This window comes from Fonsecaea nubica (genome assembly GCF_001646965.1).
Source record: "Fonsecaea nubica strain CBS 269.64 chromosome Unknown Scaff9, whole genome shotgun sequence".
Lineage (NCBI taxonomy): Eukaryota > Fungi > Ascomycota > Eurotiomycetes > Chaetothyriales > Herpotrichiellaceae > Fonsecaea > Fonsecaea nubica.
Genome location: NW_019173682.1, coordinates 288,116 through 310,919, shown reverse-complemented (window position 1 = coordinate 310,919; position 22,804 = coordinate 288,116). Strand labels below are relative to the sequence as shown.

Here is a 22,804-nt window from a genome sequence, read left to right as displayed (position 1 = left end):
GAGACTCGTTCAGTGGCGTGTTATATTGCCGAGACCTTGAAGCTCCCAGGTACCTGCTTCTGGAACACGCCAGTCGGATCATACTTGGCTGCCACTCTCTTGATGAAATTGACATTGGTCGTCCCGTACGACTTCAGAGGATTCTGGTCCTTGTCGGCATAGTTGATGTACCTGAATGCCACGTTGCCATTCCTTGATTGCGCGTATGACTCGAGGGCACGTGCGTACGCTGAGACCGCATCGTGGGCAGCCTGTTGATATGCTGCGTTCTGGAAGCCGACACTGCCGATCCATAGAATCGAGTTCCTGTTCACCGAGTCCAGGCCGAGTACGTTGCCGCCTTGTCTGGCGCCGATCTCGGCAAAGAGCGAGGGCAAGGGCTGTAAAACACATTGAGAGTTGAATTTATCGGCACCAAGGGTGGATTTTAACCTTGCGACCAGTTCATCGTGCAGCGCGAGTGCTTTGTTTGCGATATTGACGTCGTTGTTGAAGGTGAGGGTGTGCCAGATGACGCTAAATCGATTAGAAAATGTTCGTCACGGGACATCAACGAGGTTGGAGGGAGAAACTCACAGATCATCACTTGGATCCTTAAATTTCTCTCCGAGCTCGCCGAGGGTAAGGAAATCCAGGTCCCGCGCGATAGTGGGCACCTGGAGAATCTCCCTGAGAGCAGTCGCATTCTCCACCCCGAGCGTATTTATGGCAAAGGTCCCGATTGAAGTTTCCCCCGGGATAAAGGAGTTGTAAGCTGCTAGGGCAAGATGGGCGTTGTCCGGATTTTGGCGAAGATTGTTGATGAAGTTGACTAGAGCCGTTGTGACTTGAGGGCCGACCGACTTGTCATGAAGGTTGAAGCCTCCCCAGGCAGTCGTAAGAGGCGTACTTGTAACGTCAAACCGGGTAACGATGCCATAATTCGCCCAGCCTCCTTTCAACGCCTTCCAGAGATCCCGATTCGAAGTACGATCAGCGTGGACAATCCGTCCATCGGCAAGGACAACTTCGAACCTGACCACCTGGTCGCAAGCCAATCCATTCCGGCCTGACAGAAATGAGAGGCCACCACCAGTCAAGAACCCTCCGATCCCAACACCAGCATCACGGCCGCCAGTAACGGTGACGCCAAGTGGTGCGAGAGTGTTATAGACGTCTCCCCATCTTGGACCAGGTTGAATGGAAGCGATCTTGGTCTGAGAATTGTAAGTCACAGCTGTCATGAGGCCCAAGTCAATTGTCACGCCGTCTTTGATGTCGCTTCCGCCAGCCCACAGAACATGCCCGCCACTTCGAACTGCGAACTTGGCCTTTGCCCTGGCCAAGGTTTTTACCACTTTGGAGACGTCGGCCGTGCTTCGTGGCTGAACAATACATTGTGGTCCCAACGCGGCGATTGGTGACCAGTAAGACGCCTCGCGTGAGGCATAGGCGGGGTCGGAGGGATAGAGCAGCAAAGAACGAAGACCTGCGCTCGAGAGGGCAGAGCACTGTGTCACTTGTTAGTCCCTTAACTTCTGATGAAAGTTGTTGCAAGCTTCATCAGGGCATAGCAGCCACCATCAACTGATCAACACAAGTGAATGTCGACGTCGGCTTGGTGACTCTTCAGTGGGTGGGAAATGAACCACCATCCATCCACACAGGGTGAATTAATGGTGTGGTGACAGAAGGAGGTTTCTGGACTTACACCTTTGGATGAAACACTCTGTGTCGAGACGCTGTCGGTTGTCGCGGAGAGTTCCAGTTCCTCGATCGGCGCAGAGAGGTCTAGTTCGTCGGTTTGCGCAGACACCAACAGGCAAGCTGATAGCACCGCCGCTAATCTAGCAGTCCAGAAAAACGTTCGAACCATCGTGGCGCGTATAGTCGTTCAAGGGTTGAGAGTGATGAGAACGACCAAATCCTGAAGGCCACAAAGTCGATGCTGGAGTTCGTCTTGCAGAAGCTGGAAAATCAATGTACTATGTATGAACTGCCACAGAATACTCGGACCGACCAAAGGACGCCTGATAGGAAGTCCCATGGCAATGTACTCGGTACAAATGCAAGGAGGAGCCACAGCACTTCCACAAGTGCATTTAGCTCCACCCTTGAAGCCGATGAGTCGGTCTTGCCGAAGCCTCATACCTTGTTTATCACAAGGAGTGTTATAGCTTGCCATCGCTTAAGTGTTCTGGACTGTCGGAGGAGAAAGATGATTTCGTCTAAGTACTTCCAAGAACCTCAATGCAATAATCGCTCACTTGTCCTCGGCCCTCGCATCTCCGATGGTGCCGCTTTGACAGGAAGCAGCAACGATGCAAAACAGCATAAAGCACTTGGCCGTGCCAAGTAGGTCAGAGGTCGTTGCTTGCAGGCCTGGAGTGGGACCATAGGGATTGCGCATTAACGATGCCTGTCTCCCATGTATTTGTACTCCGTACACAGTCCTGTGTAGTTCTGCGGTTTTTGGTAGTTAGTCACGCCACGACGGCCCCGAACCGCTGAATGCGAGAGTAGTGAAGATCTGTCGGGCCGAACAAAAGGTTGGGAGAAAGACGGCGGCGGCAACCAGGCACGACTACCGAGTAGGGTGCTCTGATCCTTGCTCTGCTGCTTGGTCTGTTGTGCATTGAATCCGTTACCTAAGGTTTTGGCTCGACCGAGCCTTTCTCGGGCACATAAACCTCGTCCACACGGTGGCGCGATTCCTTCCCGGTTGTGGGGACTTGGGGTCGAGGTCTCTCTCATTCGATAGTCCATGTGTACTCCGTACGGAGTAGTGTGAGTTCAGGGAGGGACGAGCGCCAAGAATATCGGCCGTAGGGGAATTACTTTGTTCCGGCCACCGGCAGTAACACTGTAAAAGTCTAAGTCAACAGCAAAGGCACTAGTTTGTACCAAAACGTGGCCACAGACTTTGTCTAGCACCATTTGTCTCAGGCACCGCCTGGGATGTGCCTGGCACTCCTGGTTAGTGCGGTCGCAACACGGATTCCGTGTTCTGGACTACCCAAGAGCTAATTGTACCGAGTTTGTTGATCACCATCTCGAGATCAACGTCACCATGTGGACTCGCCCCCTATACAACCTGTTCTCCCACCAAGGGCCGTGCCACGAACTCCTCCTTGTGGAATGCCCGAACACCTCGCAGAAGCAATGAACCATCTCAAGCATACGGCTGGCCATGTGGTCCAGGATATGCCTATATTCCTATGCACAGCCGACCGACCCAACTCCCCCTGGCGCTTGACTTGATCCAGCGGTACTTGATATTTTCTACGACTCGTAGCCGGGCTTCGTCCATGCCTTGGTAGGAACGGTCAAGGATCGACGCCAAGATAAAAGTCTGTGAGACTGGTGGTTTACTCCGTACAAGGCACTATCACCACCTCGCCAGTGCTACGGTCATGGCTAATCTCCCCTTTGATCAGCTTCAAGGTCAGTAATACGAGAGCTAAAGTTTGAGCTAAACCTTGCAGGCTGCGGACTGTTGATCACAGAATAGACCGGCGTCAGGGAGTTCAATCCAGGCTACCGCCGGGCACTGGAAGGACTTGTATTCTCCTCACCAATAGGGAGGAATATGGAGTCAAGAGGAAAAGGCACTAATACAAACTTTCTTGTTAGAGCCCGAGTTGCATACTGTGACTTGATGCTCTAGAAAAACAACAAGGAAATGTTTTCTTGTCCTCACCACTAATCCAAGGCGCGTGCTCGTGGATGTTTGACAAAATTCTTCTGACTGTCCTGCAGGAGGGGATTCCAGCGGCCACCAAAGACTAGAATACAACGGACGGAATGGACACTGTTGGGATGTCAGATCCCCATATGTGTTTGTCATGGAAAGTCATATTTAGGTCTCTACCGGTCCACAGAAGCTCTACCTCGTATACAGAATACTCTGCCCTCATTCCCGAGAATACGATCCTTCCCAGGCATTCTCCGGTGTAACCAGGGATCTGGTGAAAGCGACATGTACACTCACTTATTATGCTTAGGGGTCAACCCGCCCCGAGACTATCAGAAGATCCACTAAGACTATTTTCACGTTATTGCCTTGTCGTTCTGGAACAGCAGTCGTTCCACGCAGAAAGAGCACCGAGGCAAAACCGAGGTGGATTTGATTTACAATTCCGCGCTATGTACGGGGTAACAGCACGGCGGCGGCGAAGTGAAGACTAAGGGCCACCTCGCGTGCCTCGTGCAGCTCGTGGCGTACCAGTCTAGTGCCTGGCAGAGTCAGTACATTGCTTCCCCGTCTTGGGGGAGCGACGGTGCAGTCCAAGTCTCCAAAAGCCAACTCTAGGACTACGAATACGTAAAATGATCCCAGCCATGTTATGTGCCCCTACCAAGTAAGTAAAACTTGGAAAACAACAACCCCCTACTGTGACAAGCCCCCATCCAACACGAGGTGAGCTGGGGTCACTGCACTCCAGGTCTTGACCTCCAGCCATATGCCAATGGCAGGCTCCTTTTCCTGTCCAAGGAAGGGGAACCCTTGACACTACATGGGACGCACAATGCACATTTAGAGACCAGGCCTCCCAGCCTGGGGACTCATGAACCCGACAACTGTCACATCTCTTCACCCACAGGTATTCTTGCCAAAGCGCCCTGACATCAGCCATGGCGATGGTCAATGGAGTTCTCGTCGCCATCCCCCCACTCGAGAGCTATGTGGTCGACTTTGAAAATCCCCAGAGACGATCACTCCCGGCGATATACATCATCGCCGGAATCGGAATGTTCCTGGCTCTCCTGTTTCTGGCTCAACGCATCTATGTCAGACTGCGCCTCTTCCACGCTCTCGGCCTTGACGATTGTACGTTGAAACAAACTCATGTTCTGCTGGCTTATTCTATACGCAATCTGGTGCTGACTTCAAGGGCGTGTTGGGTAGATCTGGTGGTTCTAGCTTGGGTTTGTCTCGTCATGCCTCTTTCCCAAGTTTTCCTGGACGTTTTGTGGCCGCCCAAAACCACCGTCCGATGTGGTGTAATGTCGCATCGAGAGAAGAATCACCTCTTGATCAGGTCGACTACTCTTACCTCATACATGAGACTGACGCGATGTTGATATAGGCACTCACGGTGGTCTTACAGATCATGATAATAAGTGAGTGGATGCCTGTTGATCAATCAAGCTTGACAGGGGTTGACCTACATGCTAGGGGGCCTCGTTCGAAAAGAAGCCGCAATACACGCCTGGGAGATGCCAATTGCCAATTTTGCCGAGTTCGTAAAGGTACTGCGCCCCTGCAGAGGTCAAGATGCTTTCCTTTTTACTGACGGCAAAGTTAGTATTCGGCGTACATCCAGCCGACGATCTACATAGTTCCAACGATGCTCTCAAAGATGGTTCTCCTCATATTCTTCCTGAAGTTGGGCAACCGGCAAAAATGGTACATATGGAGCATCTGGTTCACCATGGCCGTCACTGTTGGATCCAATATCGGGCTGCTCCTCGCTCTGGCTTTTGGCTGCAACCCCATCCGGAAATCGTGGGACATCACCGTCACAGGAGGATCTTGCATCAACTTGCAAGCTGTGTACAAGTCGATCGCGGCCTTCGGAATCGTCACCGACGTCATGATCTTTTTGATCCCAATTCCCATGGTCGTTGGCCTCCATCTCTCCCGAGCGAAGAAAGCTGGCCTTTTCTTCCTTTTCGGCCTTGGCTCAGTGTACGGCCGTGTCCCTTTGCTTGTTTCCCCATAATCTCTGTCCTCTTCCTGCGGTGCGGTCTGGGTGCGCTGACACTGACAAATCCTTTTGGGTTAACAGAACCGTTGTGACATCTATTGTCCGGCTTTACCTCCTCATTCGAGACTTTGGCACACTCGATGCTCCCTGGCCTGGCGGACCCGTTCTTGTGGGGATGTAAGTATTTTCGACCCCCTGCCGTAGTCCAATGCCGAGGATTGGTCGAGACGTCTTTGCTGAGTGACTCCATCAGTTGCATCGAAGCCAACCTCCTCATCATGTGCGCATGCATCCCGACCCTGAAATACTTTGTCCAAGTGGTTGCTCCCAATTTGCTGGGCGCCAGCTCTGCCGGGAGGAGCAACAACGCCAACTCGGCGGGCCGAGGCCCGACATACATTCTAGGCGGCCAACGAAGCGGCAACAGCACCCGTCCCCGACCAAAACCACAAAACTACCACGGCTTTGATGATGGCGACACGGGGTACCACATGGGTACGTTGGTCGAGGGCGGAAGACCCGTCGAGGTCGACAATAGCTGGAGGAACCACCATGACATGACCCACGACAAGGACCGGGACGATGACAGTGCAAAGACCATCATTCAGACAAAGTCGATGCAAATCCATTACGAGGATCGAGGTGTCTGAGGATGAGACAGGGGGGGAAGACTCTCGTCCCTCATCCCACGCCTTGAAAGAGATGGAGTTTGGGCGACAAATATTGGGGAACGGGGAAGAACGTGGAAAGGGCTGGTGTCCTTGATGAATGTCTCTTGTCCAGATCTCCCCATCGGGGATTATGGTCTATGAGACTCGAGTCAAGTATTGGGGCCGTCGTTGTCCCGGGTCAATCACGCCGGATCAACAGGCACTGACTATGTATGTATTTGTACAATAGTGTCATTTTCGGACTGGTGGTTCTCAAAGGTCAAAAACAAAGCCTTGCGCTGTACCCCCATGGGAAACCCTGAAAGCTTTTTACGTGTAAGTTCTTGTAGAAGTTCTGACACAACGACGCATGATAGTAAGAAATAGGGCCAAATCTCACCCTCGTGTCGCTATGTCAGAGGAACACAGTATAAATCACTACGTACTTATAGTAGGTATGTAAAATCATGCCTAGGTGATCAATAGAAGTAGGTGGGTAGGTGGACTAAAGACGACCGAGTCAGAGAGGACGAGCTCGTTTTCGTGCGCCAGCGAGATCTCTCGACTTACCCAGGGCGCACACAATAAATACCTTGCGACCCCTAGAAGACATGGCACAGTCTGACAGCGAGTGGACGCCCTCTCGGATTTTAGGTAGTCATGCAATAGCGATGAGGCAGCCGCTTGATCAAATATCACTGATGTTATTGATAAGGATAGGGGTGCCATTATGCCCAAGGACAGAATGAATGGCCCTTGTAATAATGGACACCTCCGAGTTAATAGTGAATTCTTTATTGCCGTTTCTCGTCAGACTATGGTTCTTACTTTTTTGACATTGGCTCGCTGGCTAAACTACCTAGTATTCAAGGGTTCAAAAAAATTGAAAGAGCAAGTACGAAAAAAAAGTTGATGAATGGAGTTCACCATTCTCGACGGAATTGAGCCGAAGGCGGGACTCGAACCCGCAACCTTGAGGTTGGTCTTTGCTAAGAGCCACACGCTCTACCGATTGAGCTACTACAACGTTTGTTAGAAGGTTGGATCTTCTGAAATGTTCTGGTAATGATGACTTACCCCCGGCAGTGCTGGGTGATTGTTGAAGGACAATCTTCTTGCAAAATATATATTGATGAAATTATGTGTGGTGGGGTTGATTCGAGGGGTTTGAGTCACGGGCTTGTACGGAGGAGGATGGCGTCATCGGACAATTGTATGGCTACTACCGAACTAGTTACTCGGCATCATCGGTGTTTGTACCGAGAAATAATTCCTAATTCGGCCCTACTCACACAAGCGGTAACAGCGGCTCGAGTGCAACAGAACAAATGGAAACAGGCCACACGAGCGACGAGGTCAACGGAACTTCCGAGCCGTCGGGAGATGCTTCAAGACTCTTACAACAACCCATTCCCCTTCTACTGACTCTGGGGTAAGAAATAAACAACCCCAATTTCTCATAGCCAGTGAATCAATGGGTTCTCGGGCGCTCGATCGGTGACAATTCTCCCGAGAGGGTCAAGCCCGGCCTTCCTCCGACTCCTGTCTTGCGCAAAACTACAATTTCTCCAATAGAGTGCGTTGTGATGACCACTCATTGAGGATGTGGTCACTTCTTTCGTCCTATCTCGACAAATGCCTGAAAGCCATAATTTTTAAGTGATCGAGGTGGAAACTATCATAAGTGATATGTGAATCGGTGATCATGGCGACAACTAACCACACTTCCACGACAGCCACGCAAAACGGAGACAGCGGCAGCTCAATATCCAAGGACTATGATCTATCTCAACCCATTACCTCGACGTCCGGCCTTCGCTCTGGATTGACTTCATACGGCGACGCCCATTTCTCGCTGTTCCTCAGAAAAGTCTTTATCAAAGCCCTGGGATATTCGGACTCGGCACTCTCCTCACCCATCATCGGGGTCATCAACACCTACTCGTCATTCAATCCTTGCCATTCTAATGTGCCACAACTTATTGAAGCCGTCAAACGGGGTGTTTTGGCCTCCGGGGGTCTGCCCGTCGATTTCCCAACCATCAGTATCCACGAGAGTTTTGCCAGTCCGACCAGCATGTATCTCAGGAACTTGATGAGTATGGACACGGAGGAGATGATCAAGGCCCAGCCGGTAGATGCGGTGGTCATGATAGGCGGGTGTGACAAAACCGTTCCGGCTCAGTTGATGGGCGGCATATCCGCGAACAAGCCAGTCATTCCTCTCATCACTGGCCCCATGATGCCGGGTTCGGTAGAAGGGGTCAGGGTCGGGGCGTGCACAGACTGCCGAAGCTACTGGGCGAAGTATCGAGCGGGTGGCGTCGACTTGGAAGACATCATGTCCGTCAACGAGGAATTGGCGCCCACAGGAGGCACATGCGGAGTCATGGGCACGGCATCGACCATGGCTTGTGTGACTGCAGGCTTGGGACTGCTTGAACTCAAATCTGGGGCCACCGCTGCAGCCGTGAGCTCGGCGAGACTCAGAGTCGCCGAGCAAGCTGGGCGGAATGCAGTGGCCATGCTTACCAAGGACGGCATGAGGCCACAAGATCTCCTCACCCGGGAAAGCTTCCTCAACGCCATCACCGTTCTCCAGGCCATTGGTGGGAGCACGAATGCTGTAGTGCATCTCCTGGCCATTATCAACCGACACCCGAAAGTAGCGGGCACTATTGACCTTAACACCTTTGACGAGATTGGGAGAAAGACCCCGTTGCTGGTGGACCTGAAGCCCAGCGGCGACAATTACATGACCGACTTCCACAATGCAGGCGGCATGTTGGCATTGATGCATACCTTACGGCCGTTGTTACATCTCAATGCAAAGACTTACTCTGGCCAGACCCTAGGTGAGCTTCTCGACACCACTCCCTTCAAATCATTCCAATACTCCAAGCAGATCGTCCGGCCGCTCGAAGACCCACTCTACCCTAGCTCGAGTTTGGTCGTCTTGCACGGCAACATCTGCCCTCAAGGCGCTGTGATGAAAGCCTCGGCGTCAAAGGACCGGAAACTCTTGCACCACCGCGGCTCGGCCTGCGTCTTTGAAAACACCGCAGACATGGCCCAACGCATCGACTCCCCAGAACTGGAGGTTGACGAGAACTCGGTACTGGTGCTCAAGAGCATCGGGCCCGTGGGAAATCCTGGCATGCCCGAGGCCGGACTGATACCTATACCCCAAAAGCTCGGCAAACAAGGCGTGACGGACATGTTGCGAATCAGCGACGGACGAATGAGTGGAACTGCCGGTGGTACGATCATCCTGCACATATCGCCCGAGTCTGCGGACCTGGACTCGGTCTTTGGCGTGGTGCAGACGGGGGACAAGATCATTTGCGACGTCGAGAATAGGACGTTGCTCCTCGAGGTGGACGAGGATGAGATCGCGAGACGTATCGCCGAACGTAAAGCGCGATCCCAGGATACTTTGCCTTCTGGTGGTTCTGAGGGAAAGACGTCGAACAACCCCGAGCCGTGGGTGGACAGAGCTGGTCGGAGGGGTTACCGAGGCCTCTACGAGCGTGAAGTCAACCAGGCACATCTTGGTTGCGACTTTGGCTTCCTCACAGCCCAAGGTCCGTCACGCAAATGATATGCATTCCCTGTCACCACTGAGTCTGCGTTTTGTGGAATCTTAACTTACTGGTCAATTCCCCCTTGATACCAGGGTAGTCGTGAGGCGAGGGAGAGAACCTCCCACGTCTAATGCAGCATGTGATATCGTGCCCAATGAATGGTTGACATGTCGACGATCCCCTTGTAAATCACAAGACAGCCTCTCCCGTACGAATAAGTATTTCAGTGGAAAAGAATGTACACCAGAGCTTTTACCTCAACGGGTAAATTGCAGGTTCGAATCAAAACCGGAACCACGAGGCGTGCTGGTTTCCACACTTGTCGACAGTGACTGGGATTCATTCGTCGGTTCGGGTATCATCTCCTTCCACAGCCAGTGACAGCCTGATGCTCTACCTGTGTACACTGTCTGGCTCTAGCGACTCTTGGTTTGCCAGCCCACTAACCAGCCAGCCAGCCAAGCCGACCGACTGGCGGTAGAGGTTTGTGCAGTACCTACAGTATGTGGATGTTTATATCAAAACCCTCTCTTGTCCCTCCGTGTTCGAGGATAAAGAAATGAGTAAAGGTAGAGAGATGGATGACCTCGTCCAGCGGCACCAAGATATGTATGTATGTAGAGTGCCCTTGGAACTGAAACGAGTAGATGTTCTGTGCGAGTAAAGGACTACGAGTAGAAGTGTCTGTCTGTCTGTCTGTCAGTCCAGCGCTGTCTCTCGACTTGACTCGACTCGACTCGACATCGAGTGCACAAGAGTCGTGTACTTGTATACTTTTGCCACCCACTCACTCACCCATCCGTCCAGGCCTCGCCGCCTCGTCTCACCTACCTCCTTGTACTTTGTCCTCGGGACGACGCACCGACAAATTCCCCAATATAGTTCAAGGACAACCAAGCGCCGAGAACCTAGGAACCGAGAGTGACAGACTGACTGAGCCCACCTCGTACCCCTGAAGCAGCTGACATTCCAGGTCAAACTACTTGATCCAGCAATGTGGTTGCCGTGTTTGACCAGCGCAAAGACTTTTCGTGAACCGGCAAGTTGGAGCTGTTGCCCGTTCAGGAAGTATAGCAATGCACAAAGGAGGTATCGTGAGATGGGGATGAGGATGGGTGCAGAAGCACAAGTGGTGCTGGTGCTGGACTGACTAGGATAGGATGTATGTCCCGAAATGCACAGCGCGTACTCGGTCCTCGTTCGTACGAATGAGACAGGATCCCGTCGACAGGGGGAGGGATGAAGGGAGAGATGTGCCAGGGTCACAGGCCTTGGTTCACCCCCCAAGGTGCTTCTGACTTCCGTCTTGAGTCAATGCAGTTTTGCGATTCGAGGACACAAGGGACACACTTTGGAGAACCACGAGACGGGAATGATGCCAGATGCAGCTACTTGATAGCTTCCCAATCAACATATTGCCATTATAGGAAATTGCAGAACCGGAAACCCCATGGACAAAAGTTTATTGCTTTTTGCCAATGGACACTCTTGTGTGGTGTGGATCGGCTTCATCGTTCAGCTGAGAGAAGCTCGTTGGCGGTCCACAGTCTGTTTAGGGCCTAGTCCATCGCCTTCCTTGATCTCTAGGAGTAGGTAGAGAATGTTCAGGCAAATGTCTGGGTAATCATCTATCGTGCGTAGCGGACTACGGACGAAGCCTCGTCCTCTCGTTGCACCTGCAAACCCGTCAGACGATTCTAACCTCAGAGTTGGAGAGACGAACCTGTCGAGTATCATCGAGCGAATGAATCCCATGATCGACTTCAACCCTTTCTCAAGCAAGCCTTGTACCGAGTAGGTAGTAGTATAGCGTGGCGAGATATTACTTCTCCATGACCCCTTTACGTGCGTTTGGGGGGCAAACCAGGGACCAGGTAGGGGTGTGTGGGTGTGATCCGGCTTCCGTCATCCGTCTCTACTTACCAAAAGAGGATACAGCTTCTACCCACTAAGAGGATGCTAGGACGGAGAAATGACGGTTGTCGATGCGAGGCTACCGTGTCTGATGACATTTTGTGCTGCTGCTTCTGCGGCGGCTTTTGGACGAGTTAGTACTTAGTAGAAAGTTGTGACATTCAACTGGCCGTAGTGTGTTGTTTACCACTCGCTCGTTCCTTTTAGGGGAAAAAGGGAATGGTCGTGGGACAGAGAAATGGGATCGGACAATGACAAGCTCGGGTGGGAAAGAGGTTGTGGCACTGGTGGCGGTGATGGTTAACAGAGCAACTCCTCGATTATCTGTAGTACCTCGTACTTAACTCGCACTCGCACTCGCAAATGCGCGAAACGGCCGAGCGAGGCTCGTACAAGAAACTCGTATTACAAGCCACCTTCCCCAGGATAGGAAGTAAGTCGATTCTGGAAACTGATCACGGCTCTGCTCTCAAAAAGAAACCGGAGAAAAGAAATCAAGAAATCTCAAAGTAAATAGTATTGGGAAGTAAGCACGATCAAGCAATACGAGGGTGTAACGCACGAGAGCGAGACGTGATGTGTTACACGCGATACCTACGAGGTCCCGAATACGTGATTACTATTCGTCTCTTGGATCCTCCGTAGCTGCAGCTCGCAAAACGTCTCCTGAAAGGGACCCGGGGATTGAACGGTCGGGAAAATCTGGTCCTCCGTATCATTATTCATACGCAGCGCACGCACACAGTTAGCTGCGCGTCTCAGGACTTGATAGCCCGAAGTTCACACTCCAAAGACCAAACAAGAATTACGGCAGCCGAGAAGCCTTGGGGAAAACCACTCTTCTCACAGACTCGGCTCACCTCAAGGGCTCGCCACGAATATCCGATCGAGGACCATTCATTGGCTGCTCTCTCTGAGAAATTCAAAGAAATCTTGGTTGGAGGGCTAAATCAAGCAGATATCGGTCGAATGTCAAGGAATGACAGCCGCAAGGAGGGGGATTTCATGGGAACACACGAGCCAATGTCCGCTTCAAGGCTGCCAAACAGACATCAATTGGATCCCTCCCGGCTGATGCGACTCAGTGATTGTGGGCATCGTCCATCCCCGAGTTTGAAAGTTTTGACAAAGGATCACCACTGACTTCGTTGGTAATGGATACCTCTTCGAGCATCTGACATAGCTCATGGGTTGGTCGAAACCTGCCCTTTGCCGCCCTGTTCTGGCTCTCATTGTCATCTTCCCCGAGGCCGACGTCGCCAAACCGGATATTACCAGCTTCGGGCGAAACCTTTCCACAGGAGAGGAGCGAAAAGACGTCGTAGGGGTGAGACAGACCATAAACAATGCCTGTGGATTCTATGCCGTCCTGCATGCAGTCTGTAACGGCACTGCTCGAAGTTTTCACAAATTCAGTGACACGCCGTCAACTGATACAAGAACTAACGAATCATTCAGAAAGTGGATCAGTATTTGTCCTCATAGTATCTACCGCAAGAACGTCCGATTCGGGGTTGACGAAAGTCATCGAAACCTCCGAGAAGATCTAGATCGAGTTTGCAAATGTGGCTAGGAAAGTACTCGACGACACCGGGTATTGCTACGGATGAAGTGGAATGCCAGTACGTATGTTTCACAAAGGCAACAAATTCTCGGCTGTGTCTTGTGGATGGCGATAGAGATGGGCCGCTCGCTTGCAATGAAGGTTATGGAATAGACGCAGATGTGCTGGACAGTCCGAATCGTGAGATAATCCTAGCGTTTCCTCGACGAACACGGCGGAGCAACTTCGAACAATTTTGGGGTCATGGCATTAGTCCCAGCTTAGTTACAATCCATGGTGAGACAGTGCTGAAAGAACATCCCAGGCTGATTGAACCCTGCCCAACATTCGAGCCTGCAAGCGGCAGATGAAGGGGAGGGAGGTCACCATAGCGCGATCGCCGTGGCTGCTTCGGGTCGGCCCTGTGCTTGATCAACAAGCTTGCGGCGTAAGGCCAGCCATACTCAGCAGCCCAAGCCATGGCTGATCTTCCTCGCGAGTCCTGCACGTCGATGTCAAACGATCCTCGAGGGATATTGTTTAGATATGCTTCCAGGCTGAAGCGTCCGTCAACCTGCTGTATCACTTTATGGTGGTGGGAGAACTTACTTGAGCGTAAAACGCAGCGAGGGCAGAGATTCCCCTGTATACAACTCCAAGTGTTAGAGCATTCTCCGTCGACTTCGAAGTCACAAATGGTTACCGACTGTTAGGACGCAGTGAGGCTGTGATGGCGCTAAGGTCGAAAATGCCCAGCCAGCCTTACCGCATTCCACGCGCGAATGCTAGTCTAGACAAAGCGTTTGCCGATCTTGACCAGCCGGAGCCTATCAAGGTGAGTTCCTAATGCTAGGCCGGCATCACCCTAACCCCCTTTATGGGGCGAGATGTCCTTATATGGCTCAACCCAGACGAAGGACGAGCGAGATATGTAGTAAGTCCAACGATTAGGCCTAAGATGGCATGTACTGCAGAGACTGCTCTTGGAAGCAAGATGATATGAATCACAGGCACCTGGGTAGAGCAGCTTACAGCCGGTGATCGCTCAGAAGGATATTAAAGACGTGGCTATTTCCCTCTTTGGTCTCGCTGTACCGCAGTAAATGCTCGATAACATTCATAGGTAGAGCATGGCCTGCTCTGAATCCAGCTTCCTCCTGAATTCTACGGAATCATGCCAGCCTCGAGTCCAACAACGCTCAGGCCAAATCACCAATTTGTCGACTTCTTGAGTCTCTCGTTCTGGATGATCTCAACCCAATAGTCATCCGGATCCAGAACAAAGGCAACATTCTTCATCCGACCGTCTGTGAGCCGCTTCTTCCAGTTGACTCCCTTCTCCTCCATGAACGCACACGCTTTGTCCAAGTCGTCCACACTGATGGCAATGTGTCCGAACCCTTGAGGCTGGTCATTGCCGTTGTGGTATACTTTACCTTCCTCCTTTTCGGTTCCATAGTTCCAGGTCAGTTCAAGCAGACCCTCTTTCCCAGCTAGTGGGTTCACCCCATTAGGAGAGTCTTCTGGTTTCGGAATTCCATAGTCGCCCGGGTATCCCAAGAAATATAAAGTGAAGCCACCAGCCTTCTGTTCGGAAGTCCTCATGAGTGACATACCCATGACTTCTTGGTAAAACTTCAATGACTTTTCTGGGTCCTTGACACGGATCATGCTGTGGTTCATCCTGTAAGTGCTCGTCTCTGTTGTCTTTATATCTTCTGTCTGCTCCACCGGCTTTTGACCAATGACTTCCACCCAATATCCATCGGGGTCCAGAGCGAAGGCGATGCTCCGCATGCGTCCATCGGTCAACTTCTTCTGGAATTTATACCCGGCATCTTCAATGCGTTGGCATGCAGCTTGGATATTGTCGACTGAGATGCAAATGTGGCCAAAGCCTTTGTGGGGTTCTTTGTTGCCGTTGTTGATGGTGAATTCCGGATCCGATTCGGAACCGTAGTTGTGTGTGAGCTCAATAACACCCTCGCGATCGGTCCAATGCGCATCTTTCGAGGCGGAGGAAGGGCCATCATAGGCTGTTGCGAAGCGTTAGCAAAAGCCCTAGACGAAAGGAAGACGACGGCATTTTACCTAGGAAATACAAAGAAAACTTGTTGTCAGGAAAGTCCAGCTTGTTAATCAAGTTCAAACCCAGGAGATTATAGTACTCGATAGAGCGCTGCGGGTCTTTCACCCGGAGCATGGTGTGATTAAACTTCCATTTTGATTGATCCGTCATTGTCGCAGACTGAGAGGTCGAGGTTGTCAAGGGCTTAGACGTAGTAGTTGTGCTGGGTGTTTGGAAGTGGTGCAAGAGTTGTTGGAGTCGAGGTAGGCGTGATGTGAGGCGTGATAGCATCGAATGCCGACTGATAAAGGTATTCAGATACAACTCAGAGCTCCAAATGCAGTCGACAGCTGACTTGAGAAGGTCGCAAACCCAGGGGAAGTCGTGTTTGCAGCACTCAACTGCTCATTGAAATTCTGCAATGATGCGCAATGTCGCAGCATGACGTGGGGCAGTTGACAGGCTTACGAATTGGTGCCGCACTTCTCCCCCTCACGGCACCTGCGACACCCAATCGCCCATGTCTTTCTAGGGGGTTTCAACCCCGCCATTCCTTACGACGCCCGCCTTTCCTTCAGCCGTCGGGTGCCCGAGTTTCATCCACAACACTTTCCGGTGGAAGTTTTGGAGAGCTACCAGCTGCCGCTGCCCCGCAGCTATGGGTGTCAAATCACAGATCGCCCACCTTGAAAGCCCCCAGCGTCCCCCAATCATAGTCAACCACAGCTTATTTCCAGGCTTCAACTCGCTGGTAGCTCCCTCCACACTTGCCTCGGTCTCCTCCCATGATGCACCAAGAGATGAATATGGGGCCAGCTATGTACGAGTATCTCCGCTTCTTTTATAAGTCAACATTCTGCTGGTGAAAACCTACAGTAAACAGCTGGGCAGTCACATAGATCGCCGTGGTCTCTCCTCTCCTGTTATAGTTGCTGTCCTGTCGCGTGCGCCGAGTTCTCTATACCCTCCAACACGCGCTGAATCCGTCTCATCCGTCACAGTCATGGTCCTTTCACCCGCCATCCGTGTCGCAAGGACCGCTTCCCAGCGGTCGACCTCTTTGCTGCGAGCGATCCAGTTCGGTCATCCTCCCAACTGTCCTTGTCATTCCAACCCCAATTACCATCATGACCATGCAGCTTTCGGCGAGGCCCGACGAAGACTGGCAACTCCCATTGACAGCTCGCGATCCAAAGAATACGCGTTCGAGATGGCTGCCAGCTCGATCCGCTTTGGACCAGGCTGCACAAAAGAGGTGGGTATGGATTTCAAGAATATGGGCGCCAAGCGGGTTTGTGTGGTCACCGACGGGAATGTGTCCAAGTTGAACGCGATGAAGCAAGTAATTGAAGGGTTGACCAAAGAAGGAATCGAGTTCACTGTGTATGACAAATGCCGGGTCGAGCCAAAGGACAGCTCCGTCAAGGATGCCATTGCTTTTGCCAAACCATATCAGCCAGATGCTTTTCTGGCTGTGGGAGGAGGTTCGGTCATTGACACGGCGAAGTTGATGAACCTATACACTTGCTTCCCAGATGCGGACTTCTTGGACTTTGTCAATGCTCCCCTGGGTAAGGGATTGCCAATCACAAAACCACTCAAGCCGCTTGTGGCTGTCCCGACCACGGCTGGCACAGGTTCAGAGACGACAGGAACAGCCATCTTCGATCTAGTGGAGAAGCGGGCAAAGACCGGTATCGCACACCGGAACCTCAAGCCTACTCTGGGCATCTGTGATCCCCTCAATACTCGCACAATGCCATCAGCCGTCCATGCCTCCTCTGGCTTGGATGTGCTGTGCCACTCACTAGAATCCTGGACTGCCATTCCTTACCACGAGAGAACACCCAGACCTACAAATCCCATCAATCGCCCAGCCTACCAGGGTGCAAATCCCATCTCGGATATTTTCTCGTTGAATGCGCTGAGAGCGACAGTCAAATACTTGCCTCGCGCCGTCAAAGATCCGGAAGACCACGAAGCTCAAAGTGAAATGCTTCTTGCGGCGACCTTGGCTGGTGTCGGCTTTGGCAATGCCGGTGTCCATCTGTGCCACGGCATGAGTTACCCGATCAGTGGTCAAAACCCGGGTTACAAACATTCCGGATACGTGGTTGAGACCCCTATCATCCCCCATGGTGTCAGTGTTGCTGTAACGGCTCCTGCTGTGTTCAAGTTCACCGGCCCAAGCAATCCGGAGCGACATTTGGCCGCAGCAGAAGTATTTGGCAAGGACATCTCCAATGTCAAGAAGGAAAGCGCAGGTGAGATCCTCAGTGAAGCCTTATCAGAGTTCCTCATCGGCTTGGGAGACCAGCCTCGAGGCTTGAAACCCCTGGGGTTCACACGCGAGAGCATTGACGATCTGGTAGAGGGGACATTGCCTCAAAGACGGGTCCTCATGTTGGCACCCAAGTTGAGCGCTGAGGTGAACGAGGAAAGAGAGCAACTGAGAGGCTTGTTTGAAGAGGCACTGGAATACTGAGAAATGTTTCTGGGTGTATATCTAGTTCTTTGGGAGGCGACACATGGTCTGGAAATGGCTGTTTTTGCTTCGGGCCAAATTGTTTGCTCTGTTTGCACTGTTTGCCACCCCCCAAAATCCCCGAACAAACTCCCCCAGATCGTGGGGTTGGCATCAAAATTCCTGCCCTTGCGACTTCGGCCACTTGAAACTCCACATTTGTCGACTTCATTGCTTGTTTGTCACTAATAATATGAGTGACGCACAACATCCAGCCAACGAATGGACTTGGAGCATGGGCCGACCCACGGAGAAAATGAAAATGTCTTTGCACAACCCAAAACATGGTTCGATCATTGGTCTTTTTGGACTTCAAAGGGTAGTCAAAAGCACGAGAAATATCAGATCTATCTATCTGTCCCTTCCATTGGCCTCACAGTCCAATCTTCTAACCGCCACTGTCCCTTTTTGGTCTCGCATTGTTGGGTTCTTGAAAGCTTTGCATTCTCAGCTTCAGTCAATTTTTTTGCTGTCGACCAATACTATTTGCTAGTGATACGTACACCGCCCTCTGACTGTCCCACGCAAAATCGTGGACTGAATTTGGAGCAAAATGGCTACCAGCAATGGTGATACAGTCCAGGCCCGAGTCCTCTGTCCGGAGAAACTGTCCCCAGACGGACTGGCTCTGCTTCGGAAAACCCTTATTGTCGATGAAAAGCAAGGTCTAACGCCGGAACAACTTATCTCGATCATCCCGGAATACGATGCTCTGCTCGTCCGGTCTGAGACAAAGGTCACCAACGATATCCTGCAGGCAGGGCGGAAGTTGAAAGTAGTCGCCCGAGCCGGTGTTGGTGTGGATAATGTCGATGTCCCTGCTGCAACGCGGCTGGGCATTGTTGTGGTGAATTCTCCAAGTGGGAATATTCAAGCTGCTGCCGAGCATACTATTGCCCTGTTGATGAGCATGGCGAGGAATGTCCCCGATGCATGTGCAAGTCTCAAAGCAGGGAAATGGGAGAGGAGCAGGCTTGTTGGTGTGGAGGTCAAGGGGAAGACGTTAGGGGTTGTGGGCTTAGGCAAAGGTATACATGATTCCTCCGTCTTCATCACGGGTCCAGGCCGGTTCTGACGATTTTTGTGTCTACTAGTCGGCTTGATTGTTGCTCGAATGGCCCGGGGTCTGGGCATGAATGTCGTCGCAGCAGATCCCTATGCCTCCCCATCAGTGGCAGCCGCTGCCAATGTCCAACTCGTCGAGTCCCTGACCGAGCTTTTGCCTGTTGTCGACTTCCTCACCATTCATACACCAATGCTTGCGGCAACCCGCGGTATGCTGTCGACAGCCGAACTCAACTCGATGAAACGGGGCGCCCGCATCCTCAACGTAGCCCGTGGAGGCATCATTGATGAAGAAGCCCTTCTGGCTGCCTTGGAATCTGGTCAAATAGCCGGCGCAGCAATCGATGTGTTTACTTCGGAACCACCACATAAGGACCCAAACTCATCCGCAGCAAAACTAGTCCAACATCCCAAATGCATCGCAACACCACATCTTGGTGCGTCGACGGTCGAAGCACAAGAAAACGTCTCCATAGACGTCTGCGAACAGGTCCTCCAGATATTGGCGGGAGACCTACCGAGGAGCGCTGTGAACGCACCCATTATCCTACCCGCCGAATACAAGACTCTTCAACCTTTTGTGAAACTGGTGGAAAAGATGGGATCTTTGTACACGCAACACTTTACGTCCCCTACACAGCCCCTCCACCAGAGGAACATGAATACGTTCGACCTCATCTACGAGGGCGAGATCGCAAACATGTCGAGTACGAAACCGCTCTTTGCGGCCCTGATCAAAGGGCTTACTTCACCTATTTCTGATGCCGAGGGGTTCAACGTCAACATCGTCAATGCGGAGATGGTGGCCAAGGAGAGAGGGATATTTGTCAACGAGCAAAAGTCTCGAGACCCGTCCACGCAAGCGTATTCGAGCTTGGTCACCCTCATCGCACGACCTGCGAGCCGATCTCCGTCGTTAAGCCGGCATTCTAGCGCGCTTGAAGGACTCTCAATATCGTCCAATGCAGCAGGCGACCAACAGGCACAGCCTGCCAGCAAGCAGCACATCATCTCCGGCTACTGCAGCGATAACTCGCCCTTCATTTCCCGGCTGGATCGCTTCGCGACGTCCTTTGTGCCCGAAGGCACCTTGCTGATCTGCCACAATTATGATTCACCAGGCAAGATTGGTGTCGTGGGCAGCATCCTCGGCCGAGAAGGCGTCAATATCAACTTTATGAGCGTGGCGCCCGCGACGTTCTCTGCTAACTTGGCCGCGAAAGGCTCAGCCCCTGCTCCCCCTCCTAAAGAGACGACCGAGGCACTCATGATACTGGGTGTGGACAAGGAGGTGGGTGACGACCTCAAGAGAGAGCTCGTCGGCGCCAAGGGCGTCTTGAGTGTCAGCAGCGTCACTCTTTGAGAGTGCTTATTGAGAAGACGGGAGTCCGGATTTGTTCAACCAAAAAAAAAGGCCAGGGACTGTCACATTGAATACACCAGATAGATAGAGATCAGCTCGTCAACTGTTCAACTTTCAACATCCTTGCGCAAATAATCTTACCTGCGCGGAGACGCCTGTCGGAAGCGGAAGCACTGCTTTTCCATGCCATATAGCCATCCATCATCGAGATGGTGTAGAACCGGAATAAATACCTACCTAGGAGATAAGGAGAGTCAAAATGTCAGAGTGGTTAAGAAACTAGTTCTAGAAAATATAGTCGTGTTGTTTCTAGACTCTTTGTGAAGGTTACATGGTTTCCAGACTCTTGATGAAGTTGACACCCACTCTCCCACCCTCAAAACGCACGCGACCTGGTTGAGGATCTTGACTGGTCAGCCCACGGCGGAGAGAAGCAGAAGCAGAAGCAGAAGCAGAAGCAGAAGCAATAGCAGAGCCTGTCCTCTTCGTCAAGCACCGAAGAGATCCTACTCACCCACCTGCAGTAGATAGATGCAAAGGTTCCTGCACCCTACTATGCTGCCGTGGCTTTGTACTGTATGTCAGGTATGTTGTATTAGGTCTGTAGATGGATGGCTCTTCTGGAAAACGCTCCGTGACATGTACACGATTGGGGGACGAAGAACCACGCACCCACGATGACCAAGTGATATTCAGAACGAAATGGGCAAAAAGAAAAAAAACCTGTGCTCATGACGAAAAGGAGGGGATATAGGAGACTCAACGATGTACGGAAAGCTACAAGGATTTTATGTATATAGCTGCTTCGAGGCAGCTCCCCTATCAACCACCTCTTTTTGGGGAGTTAGATTCAGACCCCGAGGCGTCGAGGTCGCTGTCTTCACTACGTGAATGCGCACTTTAGGTCACTCACGACGAGATGAATGTGAACCATTTTAGAGTTATTCAGCGTGATATCTTATAAAGTCGGGTTGGAAGTGAATGCGCTTGCAAAGGGACTGGATGTCAGTATCTTTCGGAGGCGACAGGCCTGCAATGGAACCGTGTTGATGTATCGACTCCCATATGTACATGGCGTCTTGAGACGCTCCACATTCTCCCCTCCAATTCATGAACCTTTGCAGACTTCGGCCAGCAAGACTGCTGGGCCTATTTCTTCTCCTCCTTCTTCTCTTCAGGCTTCGGTGTGGGCAATTTGAACTCTGCAGGTTTCCGGTCCGAGCCAACACCAACCTGTTCCCAAGCACTTGAACCGCCCTCAAAGTTTCGGTACGCCTGTGTCATTTCAAGGGGCTCCACCACAATTCGCTTCTTCTCCTCATCGTATCTAATTTCAGTGTACCCAGTCAAGGGGAAATCCTTGCGCAGCGGATGTCCATCGAAACCGTAGTCCGTCATTATTCGCCGTAGATCAGGGTGACCAGTGAAGAATACGCCAAACATGTCATAGACCTCCCTCTCATACCAGTTTGCGCCGTCGTAGAGGGACGTGATGGAAGGGACTGGGGTCGCTTCATCCGCATATGTCTTGACTCGTATTCTGGAGTTATGTCGCACACTGAGCAGGTTGTACACAACTTCAAACCGGTAGCTCTTGGTAGGAAAGTCTACCGCAGTAATATCTGCAACCATGGTATATTCTGCCGCAGTGTGGTACTTGAGAAACGTAAAGACAGGAATGACACCGGTGGGACAAATGTAGATGCAGAGTTCGTCCTTCCATACTGAGAACTGCTGGATATATTTGGGTAGGCAGGACATCAGGTATTGGCCGTACTGATGGAGAGGTAGGGCTTTGTCTGCATATTTGTCTGCGTCATTGACGATGGGTGCTGATAGTTTACCCTGGGCTTCTCCGAGCGTCAGCAGTTTGTTCGGATTCTTCAGTATCCCTTACTCACGCGGGCGAGGAGCCTTTCGCAGCTGGGAGAGGAGATCGGGCCCAGCTGTTCTGAGGTCTGGTCCAGGTTTGTCGGCGGCATAACTCCTCGTCGATTGAGAAAGAGTAGCGCGCTGGACGCATCCCTTAGCCTGTGAAACCGCACCTAGCGGCCTCTTGCTAGCCAGACGCAGTATTGTCTTTGTCGACGACATTTTGCAGGTCTCAGACCGTGGAAATGCAGGCCTGGATCAGACAGAATCTCATTGACAAGATGAAGCAGTCCCATAACATCGCAGGGTCATGGCGGAGCTCTTTGACGTGCCAAGACCGGAGCTTGCCCACTAGACGATATCTGGCTTAGTGCGAGGTTCTTTGCCGCAGTCGCGAGTCTTTGCAACGCAACCTTCGCCTTCTCTCCGTGGCTTTCGCTGGCGTATTTCATTTCGCTTCACTTTGTATACACCCTTTTGCCTCATTTCAGCCATTCGTCCCGATCAATATCACTCCTGAGACTCAGTTCC

General features: G+C 51.8%; 7 protein-coding genes and 1 non-coding gene across 8 annotated transcripts; 4 read left to right on the top strand and 4 right to left on the bottom strand.

The window, feature by feature from the left end:
• Positions 1-20: 20 nt before the first annotated feature.
• AYO20_02185 (hypothetical protein) lies at positions 21-1,855 on the bottom strand (the record flags this gene model as incomplete). Its single annotated transcript, XM_022640490.1, has 3 exons — positions 21-516; positions 577-1,490; positions 1,691-1,855. The coding sequence occupies 3 exons, from the start codon at positions 1,853-1,855 to the stop codon at positions 21-23; spliced, it is 1,575 nt and encodes a 524-aa protein (XP_022503547.1).
• Positions 1,856-4,614: 2,759 nt separating this feature from the next.
• On the top strand, positions 4,615-6,340 carry AYO20_02184 (hypothetical protein; the record flags this gene model as incomplete). The annotated part of the gene is made up of 5 exons (XM_022640489.1): positions 4,615-4,810; positions 5,159-5,232; positions 5,289-5,671; positions 5,772-5,867; positions 5,944-6,340. 5 exons carry the CDS (start codon positions 4,615-4,617, stop codon positions 6,338-6,340), a joined length of 1,146 nt encoding a protein of 381 aa, XP_022503546.1.
• A 943-nt stretch (positions 6,341-7,283) lies between these two features.
• AYO20_02183 lies at positions 7,284-7,367 on the bottom strand. Its single transcript has one exon. It is a non-coding gene; the product is annotated as a tRNA-Lys (tRNA).
• Positions 7,368-8,045: 678 nt separating this feature from the next.
• Positions 8,046-9,941, top strand: AYO20_02182 (hypothetical protein; the record flags this gene model as incomplete). Its single annotated transcript, XM_022640488.1, has 1 exon — positions 8,046-9,941. One exon carries the CDS (start codon positions 8,046-8,048, stop codon positions 9,939-9,941), a length of 1,896 nt encoding a protein of 631 aa, XP_022503545.1.
• Positions 9,942-14,590: 4,649 nt separating this feature from the next.
• On the bottom strand, positions 14,591-15,620 carry AYO20_02181 (hypothetical protein; the record flags this gene model as incomplete). Its single annotated transcript, XM_022640487.1, has 2 exons — positions 14,591-15,417; positions 15,473-15,620. 2 exons carry the CDS (start codon positions 15,618-15,620, stop codon positions 14,591-14,593), a joined length of 975 nt encoding a protein of 324 aa, XP_022503544.1.
• An 832-nt stretch (positions 15,621-16,452) lies between these two features.
• AYO20_02180 (hypothetical protein) lies at positions 16,453-17,934 on the top strand (the record flags this gene model as incomplete). The annotated part of the gene is made up of 1 exon (XM_022640486.1): positions 16,453-17,934. One exon carries the CDS (start codon positions 16,453-16,455, stop codon positions 17,932-17,934), a length of 1,482 nt encoding a protein of 493 aa, XP_022503543.1.
• A 592-nt stretch (positions 17,935-18,526) lies between these two features.
• On the top strand, positions 18,527-20,401 carry AYO20_02179 (hypothetical protein; the record flags this gene model as incomplete). Its single annotated transcript, XM_022640485.1, has 2 exons — positions 18,527-19,001; positions 19,068-20,401. The coding sequence occupies 2 exons, from the start codon at positions 18,527-18,529 to the stop codon at positions 20,399-20,401; spliced, it is 1,809 nt and encodes a 602-aa protein (XP_022503542.1).
• A 1,149-nt stretch (positions 20,402-21,550) lies between these two features.
• AYO20_02178 (NADH-ubiquinone oxidoreductase 30.4 kDa subunit, mitochondrial) lies at positions 21,551-22,495 on the bottom strand (the record flags this gene model as incomplete). The annotated part of the gene is made up of 2 exons (XM_022640484.1): positions 21,551-22,251; positions 22,303-22,495. The coding sequence occupies 2 exons, from the start codon at positions 22,493-22,495 to the stop codon at positions 21,551-21,553; spliced, it is 894 nt and encodes a 297-aa protein (XP_022503541.1).
• Between the last annotated feature and the right edge of the window lie 309 nt (positions 22,496-22,804).